The sequence below is a fragment of the Hypomesus nipponensis genome, chromosome 6 (genome assembly GCF_054491055.1).
Source record: "Hypomesus nipponensis isolate SF chromosome 6, ASM5449105v1, whole genome shotgun sequence".
NCBI lineage: Eukaryota > Metazoa > Chordata > Actinopteri > Osmeriformes > Osmeridae > Hypomesus > Hypomesus nipponensis.
In genome coordinates this window covers 13,729,561-13,745,193 of record NC_140366.1, presented here as the reverse complement: position 1 = coordinate 13,745,193, position 15,633 = coordinate 13,729,561, and the positions used below count along the sequence as shown (strand labels likewise).

Sequence of the window (15,633 nt, the reverse complement as noted above, 5' to 3'; positions counted from 1 at the left end):
GAATGGTGAGTTGACAACAAAGGAACCCGGAGAAGTTGAAGATATGAATGTGAGTCCAAACTAAGGTTTTTTATACCTTAGTGTTGACCTTTTTCAAGGTCAGAATTGTATCTTGCTGTATGTCTTAACAATCCAGCAATTAATTCCTCCCTCCACCAGCCAGCCATCTGTTTTAAGAGCGCCCCAGTGTAGAGAAGTGGAACATGTGGGAGGAGAGACAGAGGTCAAAACAAACAGGTAGAGTTGGTTAGTATGTGCATTTTCCAAGCAATAAATACATTCCCTCAGTCCATATTTAATGTTTTCATGAATATACATGCATGTGTTTTTACTAAGGACCAGCTCATTAATGTATGCAACTCCGTGCAGAGCACAGAGCAAGACAGATGGGGAAGAAACCATTTTTGTGAAACTATGTTTCAAGTTAACATGTAAATATGTGCTATTATTTCCACATATATTCCTTATACTAATGATGACATTTGTAAATCCTCTTCAACACACTATCATCAGTTAAAACCTACATTTGTCAGAAAACCAAAACTAAAAATATTTTCAGCAAAGAGTACCAAAATGGTGGGTTTCAGTGTCAGTCATGAAGAAGCGTTAGTCCAATGCAATGGCCTCCACCCAGCGATTAGTCAAATAAGTACAGTGTGAAAGATTTTCCAAGTTAGCTCAAGCAGGAGGGATTACTTGAATCATAAAAAATAAGCTTGGCCTCATGAACTAATAGGATCATTCAGAATTCTTAAATATCTAATTTTCAAAAAGCAAAGTTCAAAGCCAAAGTCGGAGTTAAGAAGTTCACCCAAAGTAAGTATTACAAGCAACTGCTGTACAGCATGATTAATATACATAATTGATGCCTCCACAATAAACACAATAATATTGAATTAATAATTCAACTTTATGATTTTATTATGCAGTGTGTTTAAATGTTTTGACACTTTCCTTTTTCCTCAGTTTTACTGCAACCAACATACTATACAGCAGGCATATCATTGCAGGTTTTTTTCCTGCCAAGAGCCAGATCGCATCATAGTTATTCCGGACCATGACCCTAGTCTTCCCCACCCCCAGTCCTGTTGCCTGACCATTTGTGCCAGGAAACAGAGACCAACTGACACATGCTCAAACACAGCATGTGGGTGGGATTATGCAAAAAGACTATAATGATATCAGGGGTGGGGGTCAAACTTGGTGTGATTGCTACCGTTATGAGATACCATGTCCATCTAGTGCAAAGAACACTTCTATTCCTGATATGGTGGACTGGTGATAAAGCATGAGAAGCGCATTCTTCTGAGAATGAGTCAGTGGATTTGCAAGAAGACAAAGGATCTCGTAAGCAACCAAAGAAATGTGTTAACATTCCAGCCTTGCATTACTGACACATTCTGTTTTTGGTTATTAAAATTATTGGTCATCAGGTAGCGCAGCTTTTTGTTTCACAGGAGACCACTGCACTGGTCAATCATTGGTGAGCAGATACAGTATGTGGTTATGACAGTGGTGCATGCTGGGAACATGGGAGCTAGCCCATGGTAGCCTATAGGACTAATGGACCCATCACATGGGAGAGGTGAGGCTTTGCTGCCCTCTGAATGAATAATCCCTGAAAAGGTACAGAAAAAAACGAATGTGCACATGTTTTCATTCTGTATGTCATTTACATACAGTCCATTACATTGGGCAAAGCCAAGTAAATAAATACAAATATGAATAAAAATGATTTTATAATAATTCAAAACTACTGGAACCAACTCAGAAAATATGCAATTGGATATTATTGGACATATTTGGTGTAGGATTAAGATTAATTCAAAAAGTGAATCCTATTTTACAAAAATAATAATTTACCAATAAATTTAATACATTACATTTTAAATATAAATTGATGACCATGAACCTTGCCAGCCTACACCACTCACATTGATCAAGGAACAGTTTGTGATTAGCACTCTCCTATGAGTGGGTACATAGTGTTCCTTCGTTATCACTATCTTGACTTCACTATCTTTATCATTACAAAAGCATCGTCATTGTGGATCCTCGAAGTTGCATAGTCAATTCCACATAGTGGAAGACGTGCTCGTGAAACTTGAGCCATCAAATGACATCCGTCTTTATTTCTGTACTCCCATTGATGTGTAATTGTGGAATACCGTATGGCCTATACAGCTGTTACAAGCCACCCGCTCTGCGCGGCACGCCATCCATACATGGGCCTTTTGGTTCCCGAGTCATTGCGCACGTATCTCCCCTCCTCTTCGCGCCCCTTCCATTCATGGCTTCTCCATTCTCATGGCGTAGGGGCTTCCAAAAATGGCAAAGGGGGTTGTCTAGGGTGGAAGCACTTGCAGAGTATAAATTGCAGTCTTCCTTTTGCACTCTACCTCTGTTTCTTCTCACTAACAGCTTTCTTGTGCTGATCTGGTGAGTAGTCTGCCCATGAACTTTGCCTATAGGACGACGAGCTTTTGAATTGCCCATAACAGGAATTACAGTAACCTGCCAACCTACAGTACGACAAACTTTTAAAAGGATCTAGAACATATTTAATAAAGCAGTGTGTTCAGGAAATGGTCACTTTTCTTTCAACAGGCGCTTTTGAATGATTCGATTTGGAAATATTTTATTTTATTTTTTTGCTTGAGGATTTTAACCAGGACGTGAACAAAGTGTTTTAGAAGAATACATTCGTTTTGATTTTACATCTGCCACTTATAGAACTTATAGTTTGTGTATCTTTATTTTACTGTATATAGTTAATTAAGGACCATTATGTTTGTATGAACACGCGCGTGCATGTTTTCCATAAAGTTGGCCTATGCTGATGGGCTGACAGAACATGATCTTGTTTCAGAAACACTGACGCTGTTCGTTGTTCCTGTTCTTATCTACAGACACCCATCTGACATTATGTGCGACGACGACGAGACGACAGCTCTTGTGTGCGACAATGGTTCTGGGCTGGTGAAGGCTGGCTTTGCTGGTGATGACGCACCTCGCGCTGTCTTCCCCTCCATAGTCGGTCGTCCCCGTCACCAGGTAAATAATGTTTTATGATTATTTACCTGGTGATCATGACATAAATACAATAAAGACAACCAATGAAATCATAAGGGGGAATTGTGACTATATCTTTATAATGTTCCACAAATTAATGCTTAGCATTGTACAGTTTGATTTGACGTTATCTTTGAGATGTATCTTTTTTCTTAATACACATCTACTCTCTACCAATGTAGGGTGTGATGGTGGGTATGGGGCAGAAAGACTCCTACGTGGGAGATGAGGCCCAGAGCAAGAGGGGTATCTTAACCCTTAAGTACCCCATTGAGCATGGCATCATCACCAACTGGGACGACATGGAGAAGATCTGGCACCACACCTTCTATAACGAGCTGAGAGTGGCCCCCGAGGAGCACCCCACCCTGCTGACCGAGGCCCCCCTCAACCCCAAGGCCAACAGGGAGAAGATGACCCAGATCATGTTTGAGACCTTCAATGTCCCCGCCATGTATGTGGCCATCCAGGCTGTGCTGTCCCTGTATGCCTCCGGTCGTACCACAGGTGAGCAGGGTTCAAATACTTGGGGAGTCAGATGGCTGAACGGTGAGGGAGTCGGGCTAGTAATCAGAAGGTTGCTGGATCGATTCCTCGCCATGCCAAATGAAGTTGTGTCCTTGGGCAAGGCACTTCACCCTACTTGCCTCGGGGGGAATGTCCCTGTACTTACTGTAAGTCGCTCTGGATAAGAGTGTCTGCTAAATGACTAAATTTAAATGTAAATACATTATACTGTAGATCTGTGCTACACTTAAGACTATACTTACCACTGAATGGTTCATTCTCTTCCTCCCAGGTATTGTGCTGGACTCTGGTGATGGTGTGACCCACAACGTGCCCATCTATGAGGGTTACGCTCTGCCCCATGCCATTATGCGTTTAGATCTGGCTGGTCGTGACCTGACTGACTACCTGATGAAGATCCTGACTGAGCGTGGCTACTCATTTGTGACCACCGGTGAGTGCATATTTACTATCCATACTCATATTTAAGTATCCAAGTTCATCAAAATTCCAAGTTCACACCTTGAAGGCTGTGCAGCTAAACTCAAGCGTCTTCTGCGTCTTCCCCAGCTGAGCGTGAGATTGTGCGTGACATCAAGGAGAAGCTGTGCTACGTGGCCCTGGACTTTGAGAATGAGATGGCCACCGCCGCGTCATCGTCCTCCCTGGAGAAGAGCTACGAGCTGCCCGACGGTCAGGTCATCACCATCGGCAACGAGCGTTTCCGCTGCCCCGAGACCCTCTTTCAGCCTTCCTTCATTGGTAGGTGACCCAGTATATTAATGGGACAGATACAAATATTTTACAATGCCAAGTTATATTCAACTACACCCACACAGCAATAATGGAAATATAGAACACCAAACCGCAACGCTTTGGGTGAAATGATGAGAGCTACCTTTGCGTATTCAAAACACATTCTTAGAACTTTGTCATTTTTATGACTACAGGCATGGAATCTGCTGGGATCCACGAGACCACCTACAACAGCATCATGAAGTGTGACATCGACATCCGTAAGGACCTGTACGCCAACAACGTCCTGTCCGGCGGAACCACCATGTACCCTGGTATTGCTGACCGCATGCAGAAGGAGATCACCGCTCTGGCCCCCAGCACCATGAAGATCAAGGTATATAAGGGTCCTATAGGCTGCACACGTGTATGTCTAATCAATATAAAATGTACTATTATAGGAATTCTGAAGGGTTAAAAACATCTTTGAGATAGATTTTGCTGTTAGATAATCTGTATTTGTCTCTGTCTTCCTCAGATCATTGCTCCCCCTGAGCGTAAGTACTCTGTCTGGATCGGAGGCTCCATCCTGGCTTCCCTGTCCACCTTCCAGCAAATGTGGATCAGCAAGCAGGAGTACGACGAGGCAGGCCCCTCCATCGTCCACAGGAAGTGCTTCTAAACTGCAGCCTCTCTTCCCCATGACTCCTCCCTTTGCTGCCGCAATGGATTCACTGACTCTTCACATTACCTCCGCCTATGGATATGGATAAAGATATACAGATCCATGCAGCCTCTCCTTAAACATTTACATTTTGTACAGTTTGTTTATTACATATTTGGTGATTTATTGCATTGTGAAGATAATGATATGTGAATTTGTATTGGTTTGTAAATAAACAAGACCTGGTTACTTGCACACAAGAGTAATGATGAATTCACAATACAAATTCAATGTAGACTATTCTATTATTCTCAGATGCTCGTTGTAGACTTCATGATAGACTGATAACGCAGGGCAGTGTACGGTAGTCCTTATACACACATATATATTTGGACACGATCAGATTGAAATAAATACTACGAGGCAAGCGTCCAAGTTGCTTCTATCTTTAGACGCTAAGGCCACCCCTTAAAGCGATTACTCAATTGTGATCGTGCACTCACGTTCAAGTTTATCCAAGGAATTACCAGCACAGCCTATCAAATAAACAAATGCTTTGGGCTTTGATGATGAGGCCCAATTTGTTTGTCTGACTACAGCAGCTGTCTTTACACTGGAATTTGATATAAATTGACGGAGAGGGGTCGGAGTCTGCTGTCTAGACTTTGGTGTGCATCTTGCTCCAGTAATAATCCTCATAGTGTCAGCCTATCTCTCTTTCAGACACAATGTAGGCCTACAGTTATGGTCCTCTATTAATCAAAATACTCTACATTTACCTTTATCGATTTAAATTATTTAATTTCTACAGGTAAATAGCCCAGGTCTCCAGAACAGGAATAGAGAGAAGACTATAATGGAACTACATAAACAGTCCGTCTCTATCCACCAACCTGTCTGCACGTGACACAGGAGGAGTCTACTTAAAGCAGGATTAGCGCTCGCTCAACGTTCTACTCGACTGCCTCCATTCAAGCATCGCGCGACCTACTGTACGGCGCGCACGATCGAAAATCGTGATTTCTTCTTATCAGCACTTCAGACTCGCGCAAGCAAAAGTGCTTGTGTTGTCGAATGAGCTTTTAGCAGAGGCGTAGAAGGCAGGAGGGAAGGAGCGCAGCAGGAGTGGCGCGTTATCAATGCGTTCACCAGACAACATCGGAGCCTTCAGGAATAAAGACGGGAAGCAGTAGATTCCACAGGAATTTTGCACAGTGCACAGAGTGCCATCGTCTCCGAATGATCAACCATGGGGGAGTGGACAATATTAGAGCGTCTCTTGGAGGCTGCTGTCCAGCAGCACTCTACTATGATCGGAAGGTAAGAAGGAGAGCTGCAGACACTTGTAAAAAGTCTTACCAAGAGTTTAGGGTTTTAATCAAGTGTTGAAAGCATTAAAACACGAAGCAGCTGTTCTACTTAAATACTTAAATCCCATAAGTAAAACACACAAATAAATCACACACTGCATGTCTTGTGATAAATTGCTGACAAGCAAAAATGTTAACGTATTTACTTCGTATTTAGCCAGACATGAGGTTAAATGATTGGTAGGGCTTTCACAGGGATAGTTGGTGGATTCAGCACTGGACAGCTCCGAAACACACGTTTACCCTACAACTAGACATCATACAATTAAATAATTTAATCTCTGTTTGTGAATATACATATATCGACGCTACAGATTTGCTCAAAAGGCCTGCATTTATTTTTACGCATTTTTGTTTACTTTTAGGATCCTGCTAACTGTGGTGGTGATCTTCCGGATTCTGATCGTAGCTATAGTTGGAGAGACTGTCTATGACGACGAGCAGTCCATGTTCGTGTGTAACACTTTGCAACCTGGATGCAACCAGGCGTGTTACGACAAGGCATTCCCCATCTCCCATATCAGATATTGGGTATTTCAGATAATCATGGTGTGCTGTCCTAGCCTCTGCTTCATCACATACTCTGTGCACCAGTCTGCCAAGCAGAAGGAGCGGAGGTTCTCAACGGTGTACCTCTCCCTAGACAAGGACCAGGATTCCATGAAGAGAGACGACAGCAAAAAAATTAAAAACACCATAATTAACGGAGTACTTCAGAACACAGAAAACTCCACGAAAGAAGCGGAGCCTGACTGTTTGGATTCGAAGGACATTCCCAATTCGGCCATGAGAACTACTAAGTCTAAAATGAGGCGACAAGAGGGCATCTCAAGATTTTACATCATCCAAGTGGTTTTCAGAAATGCGTTAGAGATAGGGTTTTTGGTGGGTCAATATTTCCTGTATGGATTCAATGTCCCTGCGGTGTATGAGTGTGATCGATATCCCTGTATCAAAGATGTTGAATGCTATGTTTCAAGACCAACCGAGAAGACCGTGTTTCTGGTCTTCATGTTTGCGGTCAGTGGGGTATGTGTTCTTCTAAACTTGGCTGAACTCAATCACCTTGGCTGGAGGAAGATCAAAACTGCTGTGAGAGGTGTGCAGGCGAGAAGGAAGTCAATATATGAAATCCGCAACAAAGATTTGCCAAGGATGAGCATGCCCAACTTCGGTCGCACTCAGTCGAGTGACTCTGCGTATGTGTAGCCTAACGCCCAGTAGCTGAAGTGAAGGGAGACATATGGGACCCTTGTACAAATAATTCGGTATCTATTTATGAGAAATGTGGTGGACAGTGTATCTCAACGACCTCAGTGGTGAAGTGGGTGGGGTAGCGATTTAATTTGTCTTTAACGGACAACTAAAACAGACCAAACATTTGTTTATCATACTTATGAGAAGGCACTGATGCAACTTTTATTATCATTTATATATTATGAAGTGCTTCTTAAAAGCAGAAGCTAGCCTCTAATCAACGTTTTCTTATAGTCTAAGGTATAAATACTTGCACTAAAAGCCAAAAAGAAGGCCTATCCGGTGTGTGCTGTGAACGGTGTTTTTACGACATTCCATTGGTTTTTAAACACCTCAAACTACCATAGCAATGAAATACATCATCAGGCAATTTGGGAGACAAATTATATCCTAGAGATTAAGTAATGAATTCAGTTAATTAATTCCTATATTATGTCAATCATCTAATCTCTTTGCTGTTAGATTTATTACATAAACAATTGTTGATGTTTGGTTGCCTGCGCTAGCACCACTGTCCTTAACCTAAACGATCACTCTATCTTAGCTTGCTGTGCAGCAGACTACGACTTTGGAAACGTGCTGCAGACGGCTGTGATCTGTCTTTTCTTCTTTTCACCCAAGCGCCCACTGCTTTCGTTTGTTAAATATATTTCTTGATTTTGTGTCATCAAGTGCCATATATGTACATAAATATAAACATGATATATAGATATATATATATAGAATATTATAACCTTCAGAAATGCATATTTCAAATACAAATACCTGTTGCAGATTTTGATGCTGTCATCCTCTTCTATTTGAACAGCAGTGGTTTATATGGAAATGGTATGCTACTAATATTGTCATCTATGATTTTATTTAACACAAACAATCAAACAAACAACCATAGCGTATTCAAGATATATTGGTCACGATTAAATTTACAGTGCAAATTTGATTACAGGCAATAAATGCCAGTGGTGCTACCAGTTTCCAAATGAAACTTCATTTGAACTCCATCATTGTCGAAACACCCTGAATGGTGCAAAAGTCTAAAATAAAAATGGAATTCATGTATATAATAGCCTATATGTGTGAGGCGTGATTTTAATGGTCGTATATTGTGTCCATATTGAACATTTTGATCACATTGCAAGTTTCACCTCAAACCCACACTGAGACCAAGGTTGTGTGTATATGCTGTCCTCTGTATCAGTTCAACAGACACATTAAGAATCAAAGACAAAAACTCCAGTAACACAGTGCAGACTCAGTCCGCTTATCTGTCACTGTTTTCTCTGCAACCCAGGGGGTGGCAGCCATATTTGCATCCGACCCATTCCTCTGCTTCATCCTCTTGTTTGCGGCTGCAGATGCAGCCCAGGTTCACTCAGACAGGAATCCGAGGTCGCCTGCACTTCCTCAAGGTCACTGAGAAAGTGCTGAGTACCGCGCCCTTGAGAGTGCTCCCCAGCTGACCAGCCAGGATGCAAGTGTGTGCGTTTGTGTGTGTATGTGGGTGTGTCAGGGTGCTGGGTGTGTGGGTGTAAGAGGGGATATGGACAGGTATTGCTGCCAAGATGACTCTGCAACTCCAAGAAGAAAAATCGAAGAGCGAAGACCCTGACAGATCAATCTCAAACTCAGCAGGGACCTGAGATTCTCCTCTCCAACAGAAAACATGCTCCGCTCTGCTGGCTGGCAGCTACATCCTCCTTCCTTTCCCTCTCCTCGTCTACCTGTCCTTGCTTGTTTTATTTCAATGTATGCTGTAGTTTTGTCTCCCGTCCTCCTGTGCTGGGCTACCTGCTGGGGTTTCACCACAGAACCTCCATGCAAATGAGGCAGTTCAGAGTAGGAATGCTAATTCAGAGGTGGAGAAGAGGTGACTCATGTTCTGATCTAAGACCCGTGCACACATTCTAAAAGAGAAGCAAGACTTATGTCTGCAGAACCAGAGAGCCATGGTTTAGATCTGCTCAATGGGATTGGGGATTTCCCTTTATAACCTCCATGAGAAGCCATCAGATAAGACATGGCAGGGATGGACTGGTAGCAGTAAGTATAACAAAAAATAGCTACTGTCAACCACATGTATTATATGAAGGTACACACACAGACTTTATTACAGATTGTTTCATGGTTTGAAGCCTATAGCGTATGTCGGCAATTCGTTTTGGGTTGTGTTTCATTGTTAATGTGAGCTTTTGAAAACAGATTGCTTATGTAAAACTAACATTACAATATATGTAAATATCACCGTTAATTCCAATGCATCTCATCCATAATGTATTGTCCCCTTGGCTGCTTTTCAACAGAACAATGCATTTAGCTAGAACGGCAAGGCCACTTTAAGCGGCAAAGCTATAAAAAAATGAAACATTTAAAGCTCTTGTGATTGTACAGAGCCAGTGTTTGTTTCCATTACTGTTGGCCAGTGTGTGTTTTCCTTGGAGAATACACACGCTGCAGTAAGAACCACTCAGAGCTTCCTCCGATACCTAACCTCACACCATAAATATTCATATCAAACTCCCTTACAGCGTACATTTATGATCAATGACCTGTCTCTCAAAGTAGCCTTGGCAGAAAACATATGAATAGGCTCTTCTGAAACAAACAGTTGCCCTCACTCAGTCTCTGTTTGGAAACAAGTATGTTCTCTTTTTTCCTTTGTTACTTGGTCCATAAAATCATTTTCATTCGCATATCCTGAACCATACAAGTTTTCCTTGGGGGTCCATGGCATCATACACATCTCACAGACATGACATGCAGTATTCTCACAGACGCAGTCATCTCATAGACTCTCTTCATTAGACTGCACGGCACACTTCCTTGATCATTCCTTTTGACAGATGTATGAACACACATCAAAGGAAACATGAAGCCTCCTCCTATATCCACAGCGCTCTGTCTTTCACCTCCACCTGCTTTGCTCTATTCTGGAAGAGGAAAAGAGGGCAGATTATGGCTTCAAAGCAGCCAGGCAGCCATGGGAAACAGAGAGCGATGTGATGAGGAGTGCTGGAGGCCTGTTCACGTTCAGTGTGACCCCACTCCTCTGGAATAGGAGCTGGACGACAGGAAAACACTCCACAATAGCAACACAAAGGATCCATATTCATGAGACCCTCTTTTTATTTGTCTGATTGTGTGAGGATATTTCTGTAAAAAAGGAAAGGCGACAGATTTGGGGCGAGAGGGAGCGTATCTTACGAGTTCCACGAGGTGAGGGCTTGAATTGTCGTTCCGCATTGATTCACACGCTCTGTGTGAGTTCACACTCTGTTTGAAAGTGAGCCGGGCCATCTCCGTGCATCAGCATCACCTCTGAGAGCTTCAAAGAGCCAGTGATGGGCAGTGAGAGGAGATGTGCAAAGAAAAAAAGAGAGAGAGAGAGTGAAAGAGAGGTGGTGCAGGTCTACCAGGGCTTTTCCCTATGTGGGCACGGAGCCCACTGGACTCCTTTTCCAGGATGTGGGCCCCATGCCTGCAACATTAAGGCTTTATGAGGTCAGGGGGCCCGACAGAGCAGCAGAACACCAGGAGGAGAGGCAGAGATGTTAATGACTCATGCCATCTCAGGAAAATCAAAACCTGTCATCTCCTGCCCACCCATGGTGTCAGCCCAGCTGCCAGCAGAGCACGCCACCAGCCCCTCCTGTCTGATCGGGCGGCCACGTGTGGCCGCTTACTTTGAGCAAGACGTGGCCGCTCCTGCAATAAGCAGCAAGCTCATCAGAATCCGACTTAAACTTCCCTTAGGTTCGGGTAGGAAGTGCTGTGAAAGCAGCGACAGTGTTTTGGTACTGTCAACACTTTCGTTTCAGGCTCTGAATCCAGCGTTGCGGAATTACTGTCACTCAAACGCAGACATGATAGCCAGCCCAGAGCTTTTTAAATACTGAGGAGCATCACAGCGGCTGGACTGCAGCGTATGTGATAAAGTCATTAAAGAATTAGTCAAACTCTTGCTGCCAAGTTCTTTATAAACAAACTCTTGTAATTGCAGATCTAGTCTGACAAAAAAAGAACGGACGGATTTCTTTCTAAGTTCAAAGAGAGAAGGAAGCCAGTCGCCGCGGGTGGGATCACTTGGATCAATGGCAAGAACATGTGATAGAGGAAAACCTCATTAGATTCCCACAGTCTCATCTGGGCTTAAACTTGACTTCCCCCAAAACAAAGGACTTGCTGCCAGCCAAAGAGCAACCTACTGTGTCTGGCCTCCCAAGAGCTTCATCCTCACCTACGGCCTGTCTGTTTGCCTGACTGCTGAGGCCATCTTTGGGTTGTGTAGGGGGATAGTATATGAGGGGTATTTGGGTCGTGTTGTGACCCCAACGTGTCCCATCCAGTCTGTCCCTATGAGGGACAGGGAGGGTTTTTTTGATGGCATTGACATGACCTATCCCCTTTGATTTTAATTCAGTCAGTTAATTCAGTTGTCTCTGTCTCTGTCTCTGTCTCTGTCTCTGTCTCTGTCTCTGTCTCTGTCTCTGTCTCTGTCTCTGTCTCTGTCTCTGTCTCTGTCTCTGTCTCTGTCTCTGTCTCTGTCTCTGTCTCTCTGTCTCTATCCTTCGCTCTCACTTTCTCTCTCATCCTCTATCTCGCTCTTACTGTAGTTCATCATGGCATGGGCGTGTTTGGCTGCAAGTCCTATCAGTGATCATGTGTGGTGTTAGGCCATCTAAAAAAACATTTCAGAATTCTTCACATCCTCCAGGTGGGAGGAAGGAACCATTTCAAAACCATTCCCTGAATCTGCTGATCTAAAGAAGGTATGTATAATGTAGCTTACACCTCAAGCCCAAGCAACCCTGTCTGGTATGGATTGTCCCCAAGGTTCACAAGGCTTAGGTAAGGAGCGAGAGGGTGATAATGAGATGAGAGGGAGATCGAGGGAGATGAGGGGGAGGGGCACCAGACATGAGAAGAGAGGGGGTGAGAGAGTGCAAAAGGCGGGCAGACGGACCCATCCATGAATATTGACAAGTTTGCGGAGATCATTAGGTCTGGCTAATTAGCTTAACAGCCTAATTAGTAAAAATAATTATGTAGAAGAAAAAAAAGAGTAACCAAAAAATATCAGAATCCCGGTCCTTAATCAAATACAAAATGATGCATTACAGTAAGATTAACCACACAAAAAAAATGTTTTAGTTTATTTTACCCTTGCACTGTAGTGTTGGGATTTCCCTTGCTGGAGTAACTATGGTTGCAGCATTTCTGAGCTGTCTAGTCAGGCGCTATGAAGTTCTCAAAGTTGCCACCGCAGGTGAGAAAAGAACAGGTGTTATCTTAGCAGGGAGAGAGCTGCTAATAAACAGAGGACTCTATCTGTCAAGCAGGATATTTCACAGAGCAGAGAACAGTGCTACCTCTCTGTACTCTCCAAACATCACTCGCCGAGAATCTGCACAGCAACTTTAAGTGTCGTATGTCTGAGTCCTCCTCACACATGAAAAACAAGTCATGGGAAACCATCGTGTTCAGACACTATTGCCCTAATATCAGACAGTCATTACATCTCTCAAATATCTGTCTGAGAGGGAGTATACTTGGTTTGGGATTTGTGTGAACACCTCCCCCCCCCGATATTATCTGCCCAGGCCTGTCCTTGTGTTCACCCTCAATTCTAACCATAATCCCACAACATCCGTCAGCATGCATGAACACAGTCACACGGCCACCATCCACAATGCGCACACACTTCAGTATGCAAATATACATGTACATAGACATACACACACATAACACACATCCTTTGATACAAGTAGTTCTCACACAGCCCAGATTGATTTATGTCAAAATAGGTGCTGTGTCTATGCATGAGTCATAGTCATTTCACAATTGGGATATCTTGAGAGCAAGCGTGCTACAGAGCCCAGCGGTCAGAGAGCGGTCAGCCCCTCATTTAGACGCTCATCCTTTCAACACTCTGCTCTAAACCTTCCCTCACCTAAAAATCCTTTTGTCATGTCTACATCCCAAATCCATTTTTGTGTTCCCAGATTAAATTGACTTGGATTGAAAATTTTGCTGAGTGTCTTCCGATCAGTAATAAAGTCATATCCTCAAAATCGCTGATTACTTTGAACCAGCAGGGTGTAATAGAGGGAGGGTTGCTCTCCCGCCCCTCCCCCCTCTCTGTGCCCTCGCTGCTCTGTGGCAGGGTGGGGATACGGTTTCCACGGTGTCACTAGGAAGACACACTGGTGTCCAGTTACGGATGCTCTGCCTGTCTCTGCGACCTCCGAGTCTCTGGCTGTGCAGGCTCGGTGACCTCTACTGCATCCAGCACCAACCACAGGAGGGAGAGGGTGGGAAGCGGCTTTTTCAGTCCAAGGCTATTTAAAGATCCACTCACAAACAAACACTAATCCTGTGCACACACCCCTGGACACACACACGCATATATATCATAAATGCTTGCGCACGCATTCTATATAGACACACACATTCACACACACTGCACACGCATTGAGCTTGATAGAGACAGGTATTTCCAAGAAGCCAAAGAGGGGCTTAGATAGCCGTAATCCCAATTTACTCTACGTCCTAAATGGATTAGTGATCAGAGGATCCCTCCATATAGAAGCCATCTACTCAGTTACTAAGCCACATATAGGCACCCCCATACAACATCATGTATTCACATGCCATACAAATCCAATTGCAACGGCTAAAACACTGTTAACTCCACATTCTGTGCATGTTTTATGAGAAGGAAAAGCCAAGGAGTGTAGTTTGCACTGTATCAAGTTGCTCAAAGGTTAGGTGTGAATTTGAGGGGCATCAAGACGAAGGTATGACAAGTGTGCTGAGGGTGGTGACAGTGGTGGTGACAGTGACAGAGTGTGACAGAGAGGGGATCGGCCCTCCTGTACTCCTCCTGCACACGCACAGCTCTCTGTCAGCCAGGCAGGCCGTCACTCTGGTGTCAGCTGGCCCTCAGCTCTTCTGCCTGTCTAAGCCCAGTGTGCATCTGAGTTCATGTGTGTGTGTGTGTATGCGTGTCACATACTAAAGGGAGGAGGGAGGAAGAAGGGAACATTGAGCATTGCTGAAACTATTAAGTTACAACCTCTGATCATTAAAAAGTGCAATTCTTTTCTGAACTGTGCAATGAGTGCAGTGTGTGTGCAGTGTGTGTGTGTGCAGTGTGTGTGTGTATGTGTGTGTGGACATAATCCCCATTGCGTATGACCCCCTGCAAGGTTCTGTCCTTTCCCCCCTTTCCTGTGAATCGACATGACCCTAACACCCCGTGACGGATGAAGGAGTCGCTTTCCCTCTAGAACAGTGAAACACAATCACAGCGGCGTGTGGTACAGTTAGTTCAGCCAACCCCAATGATCTGGCTATTTCTATACGCAGCCAGAGGGAGATACACTCCTCAGAGTGGAGATTTGTGTATACCCCCCCCTCCCGCACCCCGTCCCGCACCCCCGCCCCACCCACGTGGCTCCATGCCAAGGCCCCAGTCTGGGAGGTGGCTGGCGGGGGTCCGAGACCTAGACTTTGACATATTACCCGAGGGCCACTTGTGCCAAGATTTATGGGTGATTTCCAGGCCCCCCTGCATATGAGGGCCTGATGAGAATGTGCAATCAATAAGATAATAGCAACCGAAACAGCGGCTAGAGTTGAATTTATCGATGCACTGTAACTCCTGTGAAGTGGGTGTGTGACATCCGACTGCTCCCTGGCTCCTGTGGTGTTTACCTCGACAGAACCTCCCGATGCATTCACACTCACACAGCGGGTCCAGCAGCAGGACATTAGACAGCCTAGTGTCACATGTTTTTGTCATCCCAGGCTAAGAAAAGCTGAACCAAACTATTATGTTTGAGGAAAGCGAAACACAATCAATATCAATCGGATGATGGCGACATTAAAAGAATTTGAAATAACGTTGTGCCATTGTATTTTCAGCTTTCCCAGTTGAAGTTCCAGCGACATAGAAGGAGCTGATGAAATCCCTCCCCCTTTGGCTTTTCAGCAAAGCACCGCCACACATGACAAACAGCCCGGCTGTCA

The 15,633-nt window shown here is 44.1% G+C and overlaps 2 protein-coding genes across 3 annotated transcripts; both read left to right on the top strand.

The window, feature by feature from the left end:
* Positions 1–2,387: 2,387 nt before the first annotated feature.
* On the top strand, positions 2,388–5,180 carry LOC146287196 (actin, alpha cardiac muscle 1-like). The gene is made up of 7 exons (XM_084699357.1): positions 2,388–2,439; positions 2,910–3,054; positions 3,255–3,579; positions 3,872–4,033; positions 4,150–4,341; positions 4,530–4,711; positions 4,853–5,180. The coding sequence occupies exons 2-7, from the start codon at positions 2,926–2,928 to the stop codon at positions 4,994–4,996; spliced, it is 1,134 nt and encodes a 377-aa protein (XP_084555483.1). The 5' UTR covers positions 2,388–2,439; positions 2,910–2,925; the 3' UTR covers positions 4,997–5,180.
* Positions 5,181–6,151: 971 nt separating this feature from the next.
* Positions 6,152–7,557, top strand: LOC146287195 (gap junction delta-2 protein-like). 2 transcript variants are annotated; one of them, XM_084700148.1, is made up of 2 exons: positions 6,152–6,298; positions 6,714–7,557. In XM_084700148.1, exons 1-2 carry the CDS (start codon positions 6,228–6,230, stop codon positions 7,555–7,557), a joined length of 915 nt encoding a protein of 304 aa, XP_084556274.1. In that variant the 5' UTR covers positions 6,152–6,227. The 2 variants fall into 2 exon arrangements, with proteins under 2 accessions (XP_084556274.1, XP_084556273.1); XM_084700147.1 differs by having other exon boundaries at positions 6,663–7,557.
* The last annotated feature ends 8,076 nt before the right edge of the window (positions 7,558–15,633 follow it).

Excerpts from the sequence above, each read along its gene's own strand:
- LOC146287196 (XM_084699357.1), top strand. The coding sequence starts at position 2,926 with ATGTGCGACGACGACGAGACGACAGCTCTTGTGTGCGACAATGGTTCT. Across the intron at positions 3,580-3,871 it reads TGCCTCCGGTCGTACCACAG|GTATTGTGCTGGACTCTGGT; the intron begins GTGAGCAGGGTT and ends TCTTCCTCCCAG. Across the intron at positions 4,034-4,149 it reads CTACTCATTTGTGACCACCG|CTGAGCGTGAGATTGTGCGT; the intron begins GTGAGTGCATAT and ends CGTCTTCCCCAG.
- LOC146287195 (XM_084700147.1), top strand. The coding sequence starts at position 6,228 with ATGGGGGAGTGGACAATATTAGAGCGTCTCTTGGAGGCTGCTGTCCAG. Across the intron at positions 6,299-6,662 it reads CACTCTACTATGATCGGAAG|ATTTGCTCAAAAGGCCTGCA; the intron begins GTAAGAAGGAGA and ends TCGACGCTACAG.